At 44.8% G+C, this 15494-nt stretch overlaps 1 protein-coding gene and 1 non-coding gene across 2 annotated transcripts; both read right to left on the bottom strand.

Moving 5' to 3' along the window:
- Positions 1-377: 377 nt before the first annotated feature.
- Positions 378-14293, bottom strand: KHDC4 (KH domain containing 4, pre-mRNA splicing factor). Its single transcript, XM_050912427.1, has 14 exons — positions 14202-14293; positions 13816-14053; positions 11387-11515; positions 10948-11027; positions 10262-10314; positions 9196-9359; positions 8583-8794; positions 7949-8009; positions 7020-7077; positions 6556-6809; positions 5884-6039; positions 4754-4866; positions 2745-2836; positions 378-1768 (listed from the first exon to the last, which is right to left on the bottom strand). The coding sequence occupies exons 1-14, from the start codon at positions 14291-14293 to the stop codon at positions 1569-1571; spliced, it is 1902 nt and encodes a 633-aa protein (XP_050768384.1). The 3' UTR covers positions 378-1568.
- Positions 8896-9024, bottom strand: LOC127027067 (small Cajal body-specific RNA 4). The gene has a single exon (XR_007767776.1). It is a non-coding gene; the product is annotated as a small Cajal body-specific RNA 4 (non-coding RNA).
- Positions 14294-15494: the final 1201 nt, after the last annotated feature.

Here is a 15494-nt window from a genome sequence, read left to right as displayed (position 1 = left end):
CCCGGCCCTGCCCCGCCGCCACCCTCGTCCTCCTCCTCACCGTCAGGCTCCTCCGCGCCGCATCCGACTCGGCCGCCGCTCCGAGCCGAGACAGCGATACCAAAATGGCGGCGGCTCCTTCGCCGTCAGCGAGCGCCCGGCCACGCCCCCGCCCCGTCCGCGCCGCGCGAAGGGGGCGGGGCTCGGACGGCGGCCGGGCGGGGCCAGCGCAGGCGCAGTGCCAGCGCCGCCCGCCGCTCCCCTCCGCTCCGCGGGGCCTCGGGACACGGAGGCGAGCGGCGGGCCCGCCGGGACCCGCATCCCGAAAATCCCCCTCCCGCGGATTCGGGCTGCACTGAAGTCAGACCTCGCCCAAAAAAGCAGCAAGAAGCAGAATATTTATACATTTATTTATAATGAAAGTATGGTTCTAATTATTTACAACACATAGGAAAGACAACGTTTGTACAAGTGAGCCAGCAAGGTCTTTCGGTGTGCAGCAGCGACACACGTCCTCATTTTTAAAACTACTTCTCCCGTTTCGAAGGCTGACCAGCACCTCGTCGCAGTCCCACGCACCACTTCTCCGTACAAAAGAGTTCTTTCTGCAACAGCCCGCCCCGCCAAGAAAGCCCGTGTTACAGGTCACGTCGTAAACAATCCAACAACTCACTCCCAGGTTCCGCTTCCGCGCTTCAAAGCGAGAGCAACGCCTGCGCTCGGGTGGCTGGCGCTGCACGGACCCGGCTGCTGCCTGCCTTTTCTTTGTTAAACCACCGTGAAACAGAAGGGGTAGAAATCAAGTAAGTGAATGAGTTAAGAGATGGGGGCGAACCTCACGAGAAGGAGTTCCGTCCGAACTGCTGAATAGGAACGAATCCAGGGGTGACTGGAGAAGGTTAAGTACCAGTGCTACAGCGCTACGTCCACCTGGGGATTAGCGGCAAGATGAACCCATCCAAAAAAACTGAGCATCCCCCCCGCCCTGACATCTGGCTAGAACAAGAAGTCGTGGGGTTAGTAAAACCACATTTTAAAGAAAAAACAGCGCTGAGTTACAGGAGATGCTTAAAGTAAAAACAAATTAAAAGTTTTAAGAGATGTGATCCTCCAGTTTGCCAGAACTACTGTATATTCCTTTCCTTTGTTGAAAGTCCGAACATTGAAGCCGGGGTCACCATTAGCTCAACGGGACTGCAAACACAGGCTGACAGCAGGAACACTCGATAAAATACGAACACCAGGTGTAGAATGAAGTCAGCGTGACTGACTCTTTCCATTTTTAAGTTATCCTGGAAAAATGGGAAACGCAGACCGACAGGCTTCCCCAGTTTCTCTTTACAGTACTTCCCCCGTTGTAGAAGGGACTAGCCCTGTCAGAATACTATTTCAAATACTTTTTTTTTAATTGACAAATTCACTGCAGAAATCAGGATTTTAAAAATAACAGAGCCCTTTCAAGGGGGAATACTGAACCTTTAGCTTCTGCAAATGTAAAAACAATGCGTATTTGCAAAGTTCATTCTGTAATATACATGCATTATTGCTAGAGGGAAAAAAAAAGATGAATGAAAACTCTTCTGCAGCTTTTATGGTGCCATCCAAAATGGCATCTGTTGTTTAGCTCGCTGTTGTGAGGAAGGGTACTGGTATCCCAAACTCCATCCCTGTGAAAAAGTACTTGCGTTTTTATGGCCACCATGTTCCTCCTCTTCATCTGATGAATCGCCAGCATATGCCACTAATCCAAAGCCCTTTTCTGCAGTTTTCATCTTCTTAGCTTGATGATCTATGAGGGGAAAACAAAACAATCCCCCCAGCCCCCAAGAAGAAAAAATAAAAATAAAGAGATAAAATGCCCCAAAATGAGATAATTAAAAAAAAAAAAAAGACGTTAATTGTAAATGGTTAGTTGGACACCATTTTGAGGTCACAAGGCCAATGGTCATCCAAGGTCGAAGGCCACACGAAACAGCACCAGCAACAGCACATGTGATCCATCAGAACCATGTAAGAGAACAGAGAAAGAAGAAAGAAACACACAAAAAAGGTAAAGTTAGCAAATGGGTCTAAGTGATGGCAATTTCACCGTTAAAGAGATAAATACGTAAAGAAAAGTAGAAATTTTGTTCAAAAGAAAGCTAACAGAAGAGCAATCTCTGGGACCAATACTGCAGAAAAACTAAGGTTAAACAGGCTAACATGATGTACCTGCAGACCTGAAAGGCACTGAACTACGAGGAGAGTAAAAACAATTCCATGTTTTACCAAGCTGCAAATACTTGATGTATGACAGCCCTATGAAAGGATGAAATCTGACAGCACTTCTGTTTGCAGACATAACTCATGTCTGTAAATACACACCTGAACCACAACTCCCACCGATACTCCTTAGTGCCTCTAGAGATAGCTGTTCACAATGTAAAGCCACATGGTATCTGTGTTACAAAACAATCCTATGAGATGCTGTGCCTCAGCTGACTGATGGGTCAAAAATACCTGTCTTTAGTTCTTCACTTAATTACACTCTCCTCATTCATACAGACATTTATTAAAGTTTTACGAGAAGCATCACATGTATAATCACAGCGAACGTAAGTGATTTTAGAGTAGTGCAATACGACCCGCTTTTCACTTAAACAATGCAGTATAAAATGCAGCCAAAAAAAAAAAAAATCACCGATTTAAACGAATGTTAAGACCAGCACAAACTCATTTGGGAAAGGAAACTTGACTTACAAGTGTATTTTATTCATTGCACTCACCATGGTTGCCTGGTAAAGACCCCGCACCATTTCTTTCTTCAGATTCCGATTTCATCCCAGTGACAGGAAAAGCTGGCGGAGGCATCAACTGCCTATTTAAACCAATGCAAGCCCTTATTTTTTCTTTTTTAAAACAAGCAAAGAGTCAAAGGTAGTAGCAAACAAATGCATAACTCAGTCCTTGACCCGAGGAGTTTAACTTTTAATTGCCTGACTAATCTAGTGGCCTTCTACAAGGGAGTGACTGCATTAGTGGACGGGGAAGAGCAACTGATGTCACCTACCTGGACTTCTGAAAGGCCTTCAATACAGTCCCCCCCCCCCAACATTCTTACCTCTAAATCAGAGAGAAATGGATTTGAGGGATGGACTATTAGATGGGTAAGGAATTGGCTGGATGGCCACGTCCAAAGAGTTACAGTCAACAGCTCAACGTCTAAGTGAAAACCAGTAACAAGTGGTGTCCTTCAAGACTCTGTACTGGGACCCATACTATTTAACGTCTTCATCAATGACATAGACAGTGGGACCAAGTGCAGCCTCAGCAAGGCTGCAGATGACACAAAGCTGAGTGGTGCAATCTATACATTAGAGGCAATGGATGCCATCCAGATGGACCTTGACAGGCTGGAGGAGCGGGCCCATGCAAACCTCATGAAGTTCAACAAGGCCAAGTGCAAGGTCCTGCACCTGGGTCAGAGCAATCCTCAGTATCAATACAGGCTGGGGGATGAAGGGATGGAGAGCAGCCCTGCTGAGGACTTGGGGGTACTGGTGGATGAAAAACTGGACACGAGCTGGCAACATGCGCTTGCAGCCCAGAAAGCCAATCATGTCCTGGGCTGCATAAAAAGAAGCATGGCCAGCAGGTTGAGAGAGGCGATTCTCTTACTCTTCTCTGCTCTCGAGACCCCACCTGCAGCACTGCATCTAGCTCTGGGGTCCCCAGCACAAGACATAGACCTGTTAGAGTGGGTCCAGAGGAGGGCCACAAAAATGATCCGAGGGCTGGAACACCTCTCCCATGAAGAAAGGCTGAGAGAGTTGGGGTTGCTTGGCCTGGAGAAGAGAAGGCTCCAGGGAGACCTTATTACAGCCCTTCAATACCTAAAGGGGGCTTATAAGAAAGATGGAGAGGGACTTTTTACCAAGGCCTGTAGTGACAGGACAAGGGGTAGTGGTTTTAAACTAAAAGAGGGTAGATTTAGATTAGATATAAGGAAGAAATTCTTTTCTGAGTGGTGATGAGGCACTGGGTTTCCAGAGAAGTTGTGGATGCCCCATCCCTGGAAGCGTTAAAGGTCAGGTTGGATGGGGCTTTGAGGAACCTGATCTAGTAGCAGATGTCCCTCCCCATGGCAGAAAGGGTGGACTAGATGATCTTTAAAGGTCCCTTCCAACCCAAACCATGCTACGATGCTAAGAAATAAAGTGCAAGCCCAACAGTTTTGTGGCTCAATGCACTGGAGTGCATAAGGAAGAGTAGTGATGCCTGATGACTTCAAATAGCTATGCTGAATTTAGGACTACGTACAAGACAGAGAACATAGAAAACTTTACCAATACCCATGATGTATTTCATAATGACCAGAAAACAAAAGGGACTATCAAGTAAATCTTTCCCTGAAACTTCAGGCTGTAAAATTTCAAGTTTACAACTTTTTCAGATTTGTTTAAAAATTGGAATCATTTAAAGTGTAAGTACTAACCTATTTCACAAGAATATCCTGTTATCCCAAGAAGTTGGCAAAATACCAGACCCAGACAAAGTAAGAGCATACAGACTGAGGGAGGGGTGGAAATTAAGCTATTTTCATTATGTAGCATGAAAAGGTAACCCTTGCATCCCTGTTCCTTAAAAAAGAAAAAAAACACCACAAAAAACCACACACAACAAAAACTCCTCCAACCCCCAAGTCACAGAAGAGAACAGAAAACACAGATCATCTCTGAAATAAGCTTTCCATTAGAATCAGAAAAGACCTGAACATAATTCTTTCATCACTCACCTGTCCCTCTCTCTCTCCTTTCCTGAGGAACTTGCTGGCTTCGATCCGGCTCCATCGATTTCACTCTGACTGGAGAAGCCTGTACCTAAATTAGTCATATGAATGGGTCCATGCTATGAGCAGAAAAACACACGGCATTAGCAAATCTACAACTACAACATAAGCTATAGCTCCTTAATGATAATGATAGGAAACCCAACTTTTCAGAGCATACTGCCAACTAGCAGAAGAAACCACTAATCGCCATTGTTAAACAAAATGCTTTCTCCTAAAAATACTGAGGGTAACGTAGTAAGAAACACGCCTGAGCACCAATATGGCAGACACCTCACCACCTACTCCACCTTTTCAGTAGTTCAGGACAGTAAAGATAGCTGCTTAGCTCACTTCTACGTTCGTCAACTTATTACCTCCTCAATCAGCTAATTCTGAATACTGTTTAGACCTCATGCCACAATAAACTCTGCTCACGATACTAATATTAGGTCTAACATATAAGCAGTTCCTTATTGCCTCTAGGTAAAGCTTTTATTAAGGGTTTCTGCCTGTGAGCAGGGGCGTATCATCAGAGAAGCATTTGCAGAAACTCCCTTTTCTCACATACAAGTCTGAAGAACTCAAAATTATTTTTATTAAAATCAACTGTTTAACATTTGCTATCTAAAAAAAATAAAATCAATCTCTTAAAACTAGGCTTCTTGAAATCCTCTCAAGAGCAACCTGCAAGAAAGGTAAATGGGAAAATCTGGAAGTTATTACCACATTTCCCTCCCACCCCTCAAACAAGCCCACCCAGAAGACCCACAAAAAACCAAACAAAACCCCAAATAATCTCCCTTTAAGCTAACCAGTAACACGCTATTGTCATCTCTTTGACCTGAATGCACTGCTGTTCTTCACAAAAGATTGAGGGTATGGAAAGCAAGCTGCCAATGAATCAGGTCAGTCACAGTTTAAGAACAGTGCATCCACTCAAAGAAACCAAAGCGTGGTCTCGATGTTCTGTAACAATTGCTGCCATCTGCCAAAGGTCTTGCATGACTGTTGCCAAATAAACTGTGCTAGTAACAATCTCTCTCCAGCCAAGTGCCGTTTTGGTGAATGAAGTAAAATTGCCGATTTTATTCCACCTGATATCCCAGCAGTCCTGACTCTCTCTCATCCGGCAGTTCCTCAGTGAAGCGTCTCTTTTGACCTTGGGGATGGGGTTGGACTTGTGGCTGTGTACCAGTCGGCATGGTTGTTTTTACTGGGGCAGCAGGAAGAAAAGGACCACTCAGTGGACTCTGGCATGCAGAAGTGGAAAACAAAACACAAGAAAATTTGATAATATGCATATAAAGTATTAATTCAATGTAGAGTTTCATACACAGGAGCAGAACACACAACTAGTTTCTCTTTGCAGAACCTAAGAGAAGGTAAAAGGAAATTCACAACTTAAAGATAAAACAACTATTTATAGAATGCTCCCACCTCAAACTAATCACTAGCTGTAACTCAAACTCACTGTACCTACATGGCTGCATCACAGCCTGTGATAACGCTTTTCACAAACGAGCGACCACCCCCTGCAAACATCCTTTATGTTAACAGGTGGCTATAACATGAAAAATGCAGTATGGAGCAGCCATACCAACAATTTAGTTGCTTAGACAGAAGCATCAGCGGAGCAATAACCAAAAAAAAAAAATGCCCTAAAGGAGAATTCTCCATCTGGAACAACTTTACATATTTTATAGGTAGCAAAGAAACAGCTTAGTAAGTCGACAACTATAGGGCAAATAATTAATCTGTGGCAGTACCTGGCCAGTGCTGGCTGGAGGCTGTACTTGAGATATTGGATACTGTGTTGGCACAGGCGGAACTCCTGTCGGTAGTGTTGTTAAGACTCCAGGTGCCAACGGCACTGCAGGTGGCACTATGCCTGGTACACCATATGGTGGCTGAACTGGTTGTTGAGGAGGGGGAACAACAGGATAACCAGACTGATACCCATTGGAAGGGTAATACGAAGGCTGGGAAGGTACGCTATTTATAGCGGCAGGCTGCGTGAAGCCTGGTGAGAGAAAGGGGGAAAAAAGGGTCATCTTCAATTCAGTTAGAGTCACAAAAACATCAAATTTAATTACCAAATGTAAAAGAAGCTGGACTCCTTTTCAACTGAAGGACTTAAAGACTTCCACAGGTAAATAAATTCCACAAAACTAACAGTAAGTACAGCTCTGCAGAACGCAACTCCAAAGACTTCATTATTGCTAATGTTTACCTGCTAAGGGTACTGCAGTGGTTATCTGATTCACAAATCGGGAGTATTCAGCATGAACCTACAAAGAATTTTCAAAGATTAGACAATAAACATCTATTTACTATATTAACCTTTTGCAGGCAAAAGGCATCTTACCACACATCCCCATAAAACTGTAAGAGGACTTTGATTACAGAACATACCATGCACAAAGACAGCAATAATCCATACATCAAAACTGAAAACAAAAATCCACCGACCAAAACGCTGCTGAACATCCCACTAATCCTGCTGGTCTCTGTGACAGATTTGTGTAAAATACAGGATAATCTTTCATAGGAAATAGAGTGGCAAACTAATTACTTCAGTAGAGGCAAAACACTCAAAGCCAAAGAATCCAAAGGTTTCCATATATTTTTCAAAAGAGACTTTGTAGCCCATACTCAATTATCAGTATTAACAGAAAGACTGCCTCACAGGATTTTACTCTATTTGCATTCATGTAAGAAAAGCTGAGAAATTAAATTTCTACGTGTACATGTGAGAGATTTTCTAAAATTTTTTTGGTACAACAATCACTTTAGGAAAGATAAAGCAGACAGCGTGGCTCTGGACAACACTTAAAGCTAAAGCAAGGGAAGCTACAGCAATCAGAAAAAAAGCAGGATTCCTTTATGTTTGCATACAGTCAATCCCCTGCCTCCCACCCCCAGTTCTGCTCAGGAAGCATTTGCATTTTTTTCCCCAAAATTCCACTACTACAGCTCCATCCTGAGAAATATTTATTCACTGTACAAAAATTAGACAGCAGCACTTAGAAGGAAAAACCTATTAGCAAGTCAGAACACAGGGACAGTTTTGCTGAGAGCATAAAAAAAAAAAATCATTAGCCAGGCACACGCTAAAGCTACGACAGGCTCTGAAATCTCATATTTATAAGAGCTACTCACGGTTTGCAATAGATTCTCACACAGCTTTTTAGCAGCTGCCAAACCTTCTGGCTTTGGGTGACTGAAAATGTATACAAAAAACACCTCATAAGCACAACTGTTTCCACCAAATTTGGGAGCTACTGCTTTCATCAGCAACCTGCTGTCAGATCTTATCCCTTTAATGAATGATCAGTCACCTCAACAGGACCCTAGCAGCTCTGCAGCTATTTAGCACAATTGTGAACAAAAGTGATGAGTATTTATTTTCTACATGAAAATTCAGGTTAGTCTAAATACTGCAAGAAACGAGTACAGAACACTGACTTGATTGGTCAGTGCATTTTGTAGTCTTCCCTTCAAGCTCAACATCACAACCCAAGCCCAAAAAGAACGCCGCTTTACTATGTTCCCAATAAAAGCAATACCTTTTGGCTGAATATCACTTTATACCATATCACCATATGGTTGATATCTTTATCACTTCAGAGAGATCTCTATTAAAATAAAAGTCAGGTTCAAAAACTATTTCATTTGCATTAAGTCAGTCAGAATTAAGAATTCCCCACATTGATTAAACATTAAGCTACATTCATGACTGGTCACTGGGATTTTTTTTTTTTTTTTCTTTTTTTTTAAAGCCCCCCCCTCATACCTGATGTAGATGTACATGGGTTCAAAAGCTTCTCTGCCCGATGCCGGTTCTATGCAACCTGAGCCTTTCCCACGAAGAAAGACTTTGGCACCCGTTTCAATTTGAATGTGCTGCAAGTAGGAGCAACCAGGCCCCTCCACCTTCTCCTTCACATTAAATGTAGGTACAGCATGTTCCAGACCAACAAATAACTTGTCCTGAACATAATGCATCTGTAAATGTAACAGTAAAAGCTTATTATTTCACTCTAAGAATTAGGATGTTCATTTCACTGGAGGCCAGAAATCTTATTTCTATGACAGGCAGAACAGTTAGGTGTCGGATGGCACAGTCAGCCCTTTGCTCTTCTCTAAGGAGGACCGCTCTCTCCATCCCTTTTCTTTTAGGAGGCTACTGTCATCTGAGTCTCACTCTTCAGACTCAGTCCGATTAGTCCTCCAGTTTTCACTACACGCAAGGGGTTTTTTTTATTTTTTGTTTTGGGGTTCTTTTGTGGGATTTTGGGGTTTTTTTGTTGTTTTTTTAATAAATAGCGCATTACACATATACTTTGTAATAGGTAAATCTTGTAATCAGTGATATTCAATGAAATTCACATAAATGAATTACTCACCCCTGATTGGAATGGAGGTTTCTGGCCAACTGCTGGAGACAACTGAGTAATAGGGGCTGGCTGGTGATAGACAGTAACCGTAGCTCCGTTGAACGTCGGACTAGAACCTGTGGCTGCTTTCACTACTCCATTGGTAATTATCTCTTTAATTCGGTTAACAGCTCCTAGTTGACAGAATACGAAATTCATTTATATTTCGGCCCTTGTCAACTGCCCAGATTAACCAAATCATGAAATGACTAGGTTACTTTCCCATATTTTGTGACAGCAGCTCTACAAGCAAAGAGATTGCATCTGACGGCAGGGCCCAATATGAGCATTCTGGGACTGGATCACAAAGGATGGCAACAAGCATCAGGGTTCTTTCTCCACTCCTGCCCTGATAAAGCTTAGGCTAATATATGCAGGTGGGCAGTTTTAGCCCACACATTTTAGCAAATGCTAGAAACGTTCAGATTAACCCTATACAGAATTTACATCTGCATGCATGAGCAAACTAACACGGGAAACATTGTTTACTGGCTGTGGAAATCAAGGCAGATACAAGTGGGCAGCTTCAAGTTTCAAGAGACAACTGAGGGCAAGCCCATGAACTGATACACAGAACAAATGAACATCTGAACAGTGTATAGTTTTCCTTTTTTCCCAGCACGCATAGGCAAGACAGGAGTTCTTTGTGCTTCTAATGGAAATGTAGATATTTCACAAAAAGTGTTCATACTTGCATATTAAAGGGAGGGTCTCCCTGTCACACACCTATTGTAATGGGATCTCAGTGTGTTACCAGTGAACAAACTCATCCGTAAGAGCTGTACCTGCCTAGGAACCCTACCCACTCCCCCCACCTTCCTTGTAGTCTGTCAAAAGTTTTAGTTTCATGACTAATGCAGTACACAGCACCTTAGGGAGTTTTGAGCAGAGATCTTAACATCAACGTTTAAATGGGGTCTACTATCAACATCGAGATATTTATAGTACAAATCCATACCGGTCATAACAAAGCCCCTTAGTAAAACCCCTTTATCACAAATACTGAGAGAAAAAGTAGAATGCTTTGCATACTTACTGTCAACCAATTCCCGTGTCTGACCCTGGACATGAAGATACAAAGGACGATCTCTGGAAAGGAAATGTCAAATATACCATTAAACCCACAGAGAACATACAATAATGGATTCAATCTAATTATATTACAGTCATCTAGACACATAAAGTCTTCCATAAAGATCTGAAATACTCTTCAAATAAGGAGGTAAATACATATTCATTGAATATCACAGTGCTCAGTAAGCAAAGCTTTGCACTGAAAACCAAAAAGATTCAGAAGTTAGTTACATATTAGTTATACCACTGAAAACTTTAATTTGCTTGTCCACATGAAAGGTTAACTAACTAAAAGCACCGAGTCTATGAAATATTAGCTCTCTTTGTAATTGGAAAGTTGCCCATTCTCGGCAAAATGCACAAGAGATCCAGTATAGTGTTCAGTCAGAAGAAGTTCAGCGCAGTCTGATCCGTCACATTTGTGGTTTGTTTGGTTTTTTATTTCACCCTATCAATACTGAGCAGGTAGGAAAGCAGCTATGCAGTCAGTACTGTCATAATGGTAAACATATTCAAAACACTCAATAGTCAATTTGCTCTGGCACCTAAAGGTGACACTGCTCATGAAAAACAAAACAAACAAAAACCCCACCACTTAGCCACCTAGTGAGAAAAAAAGTTAGAAACCCCCAAAAAGAAAATACAAACCCGGGTCCCACTTTTGCTTTCTCTTCTGCAGTCATGAATCTCCCTCGAGTAGAGACAGCTGCTCCACTCAGTCGACTTATCTACAAACAATTTAAAAAAACCCAGTGACGAGTTTACCAATAATAAACAAAGCATACACAAAAACCCCAAAGCGGTTTAAGCTATGTTGTTGTATAAAAAGACCAGAAGTCATTAATAAAGTGTAAGAGAAAGAATGTTGCCCGCTAAAAGATACTAGCTATGCTACCTTACCTCATCATATGACATTTTATTGAACAAACCAATAAACTACGAAACAAAGTGTCTTAGAAAACACAACGAGTTTTGTAAAAAGAAGAAACAACCACTGAATGTAGTTTATTGCAAGCTCTTTTAACCTTACAAACAGGTACAAACGTGCTGCCAAGCCTAACAAATCAGACGTAGATCCTGAACATACCTCATCCTGAGTCTGTCCTCTCGTCAGCAGGTTTCTACACGTGAGGGGGACATCATTGATTTCTACCTCTGCCACCACAAGGTCATCTTTGCTTTTACTTGTAGCCGGACCTTTTCCCAGAGCCTGCAGCTTCAAAGACAACCGTTGCAAAAGACCAGTGGTTGGAAAGCAGAGATAAATGATGTAACAAACAAATTGACCCGAGTACTCTAGAGGTGAATATCCTTTTCATTCTCCCCTTTCAGCTGTTGAACACAAAAGCTTTACAAATATTAGCAGAAAGCATGTTATATCTACTACTTAATAATCTACCTCTTTACAACCTTGAGCCCACCTAAAAACACTAGTTTTATCTTCAGCACATTTTAATATAAGTAGTAATTACTGTTTCTGTTCTATAAACAGAGAAACAGATGTAGAACTAAGCAGTAAAGTTGCTCAAATGGAAACCAAGGCATCTTACACTTGAATTGACATCTCTGACAGAAATCTGAGAGACTAATAGAACATGTAACTCATACTTCTCTCAACTCCCCTTACACAGACATAGAATTTAGAATTTCTGTTCAAGATCTAAACTCATCCACACTATGACTATACTTCCCACCCCTTCTTTTTTTAAAACAAGGGCATAATATTTTGTGTCAGTATCTAAGTGCTAAGAAAAAAAAAAAGCCAGAGAGTCACAAACAGATTCAGAAGATATGGCAGAAGAGCTGGAGTTACAACAAAGACCTTATAGCTTTTTCCACGTATAGAGAGTTAGACAGTACATCCTTCTAAAAATTCTGAAATGCTTTTGGGGACATAAACGTAAAACAAGACTCTATAAAAAGAGAACCTTCCAGGAACATCCCAAAGGCATCCATCCACTCTCATAAATATCACATGAAGTACGGCACTTGCATGAGAGCCAGAAGGCAGCTATAGAGGGACCTATGTATAACACATTGTACATGCATTCTGTTTCTCCATTCCCTCCACACTTTTAAAAAAAACCAAAAACCTGTACATTCATTAACCTGCAGGCTCCTTAATTTCCATTCGCTCACAATCTGAGGTGCCGTCAGAGTTAATTACTCTGGCAATGTCATCACTGAACACTTTCTAACAAAAGCAACGTACACAATAAAAAACAATCCCATTTGCAAATTAACGAACTGGTTAAGTGGTTCCCACAGCAATACAATTTCTCACAGGATGCCAGAATGCCACCAGAGCTTATGGAGAAAACATAGATGGCAGAATGACGCATCACAGTATCTTCCAGTTTTTGGGTGTCTCAAACTGCCAGTCAGCGAACAGACTTTACTTCCATCTGGTATGACTACGGAGGCTACCTGAAACCAAGCCACGTGTTCTTCAACGCTGAAAATTTCACATCCTCAGGTGGATGTCAAGTATTGAGAAGGAGACACCATCGTGCAGCAAACAATGTGTAAGCCTAGGATTGCTGATAGCAATGATCAAAAAAACACTCACTACTAAACATCACATATTAAAAAGGCCGCAATGATCATTTCAGATACAGAACCTACAGAGAACCAATTACGGTGAATACATGGCAGGGCACACTTGCCACTCTTTCTTATATTATCTGTGAATAAATCCAATGACAAAATGAATACTCATTTCGGTGCTGCCTCACAAGGCAAACCCTTAGAACATAATTGGCAGTCCCACCAATACTATGCATGTGAAAAGGAAGATACAATACGCCGTGAAAACATACTCTTCTTGTTAACTTTATATTTGAACAAGTTTGGGAGGAAACCTGAAACAGCCTTCTAAACTTGGCTCTAGCATAGGCTAGTAACACACAGAAAAGCAAGACTGAAATTGGAAAACAGGCTGTAAGTTACACTTGCTTTAGAATAGAAAAGTTCAGTTGGAAGGCACCTACAACGATCATCTAGTCCAACTGCCTGACCACTTCAGGGCTGACCAAGGCTCAGGTCAGGGCTGATCAGAAGCTGACCAAGTTCTTTAGAACTTGGACATACGGCTCCTACTGACAACTTGTTTAAGCATGAAAATAATTTGGTCTCATATTTTAAACTGGATGTTTTATACACCAGTGTTTACATCAGCTGTACTACTTAGAAAATACTTCAGAAAAAAGTTTATCATCTTCCTACAGATTGCTTTGGTTAAGCCTTACGCAAGAGCAGCGGGACCGACCTCACAACTATGCCACTGTTTTCTGGTATTGTGAAAAAAAATTAATAAAAGGTTTTCCGATTGTTTTTTGTTATATCCTACTTTATGAAGCAAACCTCCGTCATTTCCCGTCTCACTGAGAGCTATTCCGACAAATAAACATCGCAGGTCTCCAGAAAACAGACGTGACACCCACCCTCGCCCACCACCTCCAGGCCTGGCGGTCCCACCGGCACGGCGCGGCTCCTGCCGCCCCTCCGGGCACCCACCTTGTCCGCCGTGCTGGGCGCCGGCTTCAGTTTCCCTTTGGCCATTAACATCGCGTTGATTTTCGCGGCCACGGCCGCGGCCGCATCCAGCGCTCCCGAGGGGGCTGCGGAGCTCTCGGAGCCCGCCACAGCGGAGCCGCCATCTCCGCCGCCGGGAAAGGGGCGCCCGGGCAGCGGCGCCGTGCCGGGGAGAAGAAAGGCGGGGGCCGGGCCGGGCTGGTCCCACTTACTGCGGCGCCTGGAAAAAGAGAGAGGCCTCAGTCCCGGCCGCCTCCCAGCCCACTGCCCCGCGGGAGCTCCAGGACCTGCCGCGCCTCGGAACCGCCGCGCCTCAGCCCTTCTCCAGGGGCGCCCGAGGACCCGCCGCGCCCGCGGGCCAGCCTCACCCGCCAGCGGCCCCAGCGTCGCGCTGCCCTCCACCACCCGCTGACATGGCTCCGGCCCGGCTCCACCGCCTCCGCGCCAGCCGCAGCGTCATTTCCGGCCTCGAGGCCGCCTCGAAACGCCCCTTCCGGGCGTTGCCACAGAGACGGCGCGGCCGCGGGCGGCGTCCCCTCAGGCGGGGGGGGGCCGGGAAAGGACACCGGACAGGCGAGGAGGACCGGGACGGGGCGCGGTACCTGCCCCCGCTCTCCTCGCGGACGGCCCGCTCTGTGGCTGACCGCGGGAAACCGCCCACCGACCGCGCAGCACCGCGGCAAAGGCGGGGCGGGACGGGCCGGAGAGCGCCCACACGGCGGGGCTGCCGGCGATGACGTCACGGAAGACGGCGGCTGCAGTCGAGCAGGCGCGCTCCGGGCACTGCAGGTAGGGACCTCACGCATGCGCACTGTTGCCCCTCGCGGGCTGCCCAGCGGTCCTGCCGCCGGGCGGCTGACGCATGCGCACCGCTGCCCGCACAGACGCCGCCGTCAGCTGGTCACACACCGGACCTGCAGCCGGGCGGCTGGCGCATGCGCACTTCCCCCCGCCTTGGCGCGTCACACTGCGCGCTGCCCCCCTGGCGCATGCGCGCTGCCCCTGGCGTGCTGGCGCCTCTAAGCGGCGGGGGCGGGCGGGGAAGCTCCGGCCATGTTGAGCTCGGGGACCGCTGAGCTCTCCCCTGAACGCTGCTCCAGGTCCCCCAAGACGCCCTAGGCCTGCCCTGGGCAGGTGTCCAGGTGGTGTGGAGAAGAGGGGGTGCTGGAGGGGCAGCACAGGTGCCTGATCTCTCCCTCTCTCTGTTCAGCTTCACTTCCAAAGAAAGGGTCACCATGAGTCACCAGGAGCAGATCTGTTTTGGACTTTCTGGGCTGTACTGAGAGGCTTTTGGAGGGTATTGGGGGGCATTTGGAGGGTCTTTGGGCTCGCTCTTTCTGAGTAAAACTCAGATTTCTTGTCATAAGGGACATCCCTTTTTCCTCCTTCCAGTTCAGTACTGAATATTGCGACCATGACACAGATACCACTTAATGTCTGTGCAATGTGGATGGAACTGTAGACTTTCTTTGAAGAAATAAAGATCAGTTTCAGATCAGTCTGAAAATCCTGTATGTGGTGTCTGATGCTCAAATTTGCCCGCTTGCTGTCCCTGCCAGCTATGCCATAGTTTGCTTGACCTTGGTGTGGTGAATCCTTGTTCAAAAAGCAGGACAGAAACATTTCCTTGGGGAAGGGGTGGTGTTTCAAGGGCTCCCCCA

This window comes from Gymnogyps californianus, chromosome 29, assembly GCF_018139145.2.
Source record: "Gymnogyps californianus isolate 813 chromosome 29, ASM1813914v2, whole genome shotgun sequence".
In the NCBI taxonomy this organism is placed as follows: Eukaryota; Metazoa; Chordata; class Aves; order Accipitriformes; family Cathartidae; genus Gymnogyps; species Gymnogyps californianus.
Note: the sequence above shows the minus strand (reverse complement) of the source record. Positions and strands in the feature narration are given on the sequence as shown.

Coding starts and splice junctions, on each gene's coding strand:
- KHDC4 (XM_050912427.1), bottom strand. CDS start 14,293: ATGACGCTGCGGCTGGCGCGGAGGCGGTGGAGCCGGGCCGGAGCCATG. Junction 11,516..13,815: donor CGCCCAGCACGGCGGACAAG/GTGGGTGCCCGG, acceptor TTGTCTTTGAAG/CTGCAGGCTCTGGGAAAAGG. Junction 4,867..5,883: donor CAGGACTGCTGGGATATCAG/GTGGAATAAAAT, acceptor TTCTGCTCATAG/CATGGACCCATTCATATGAC.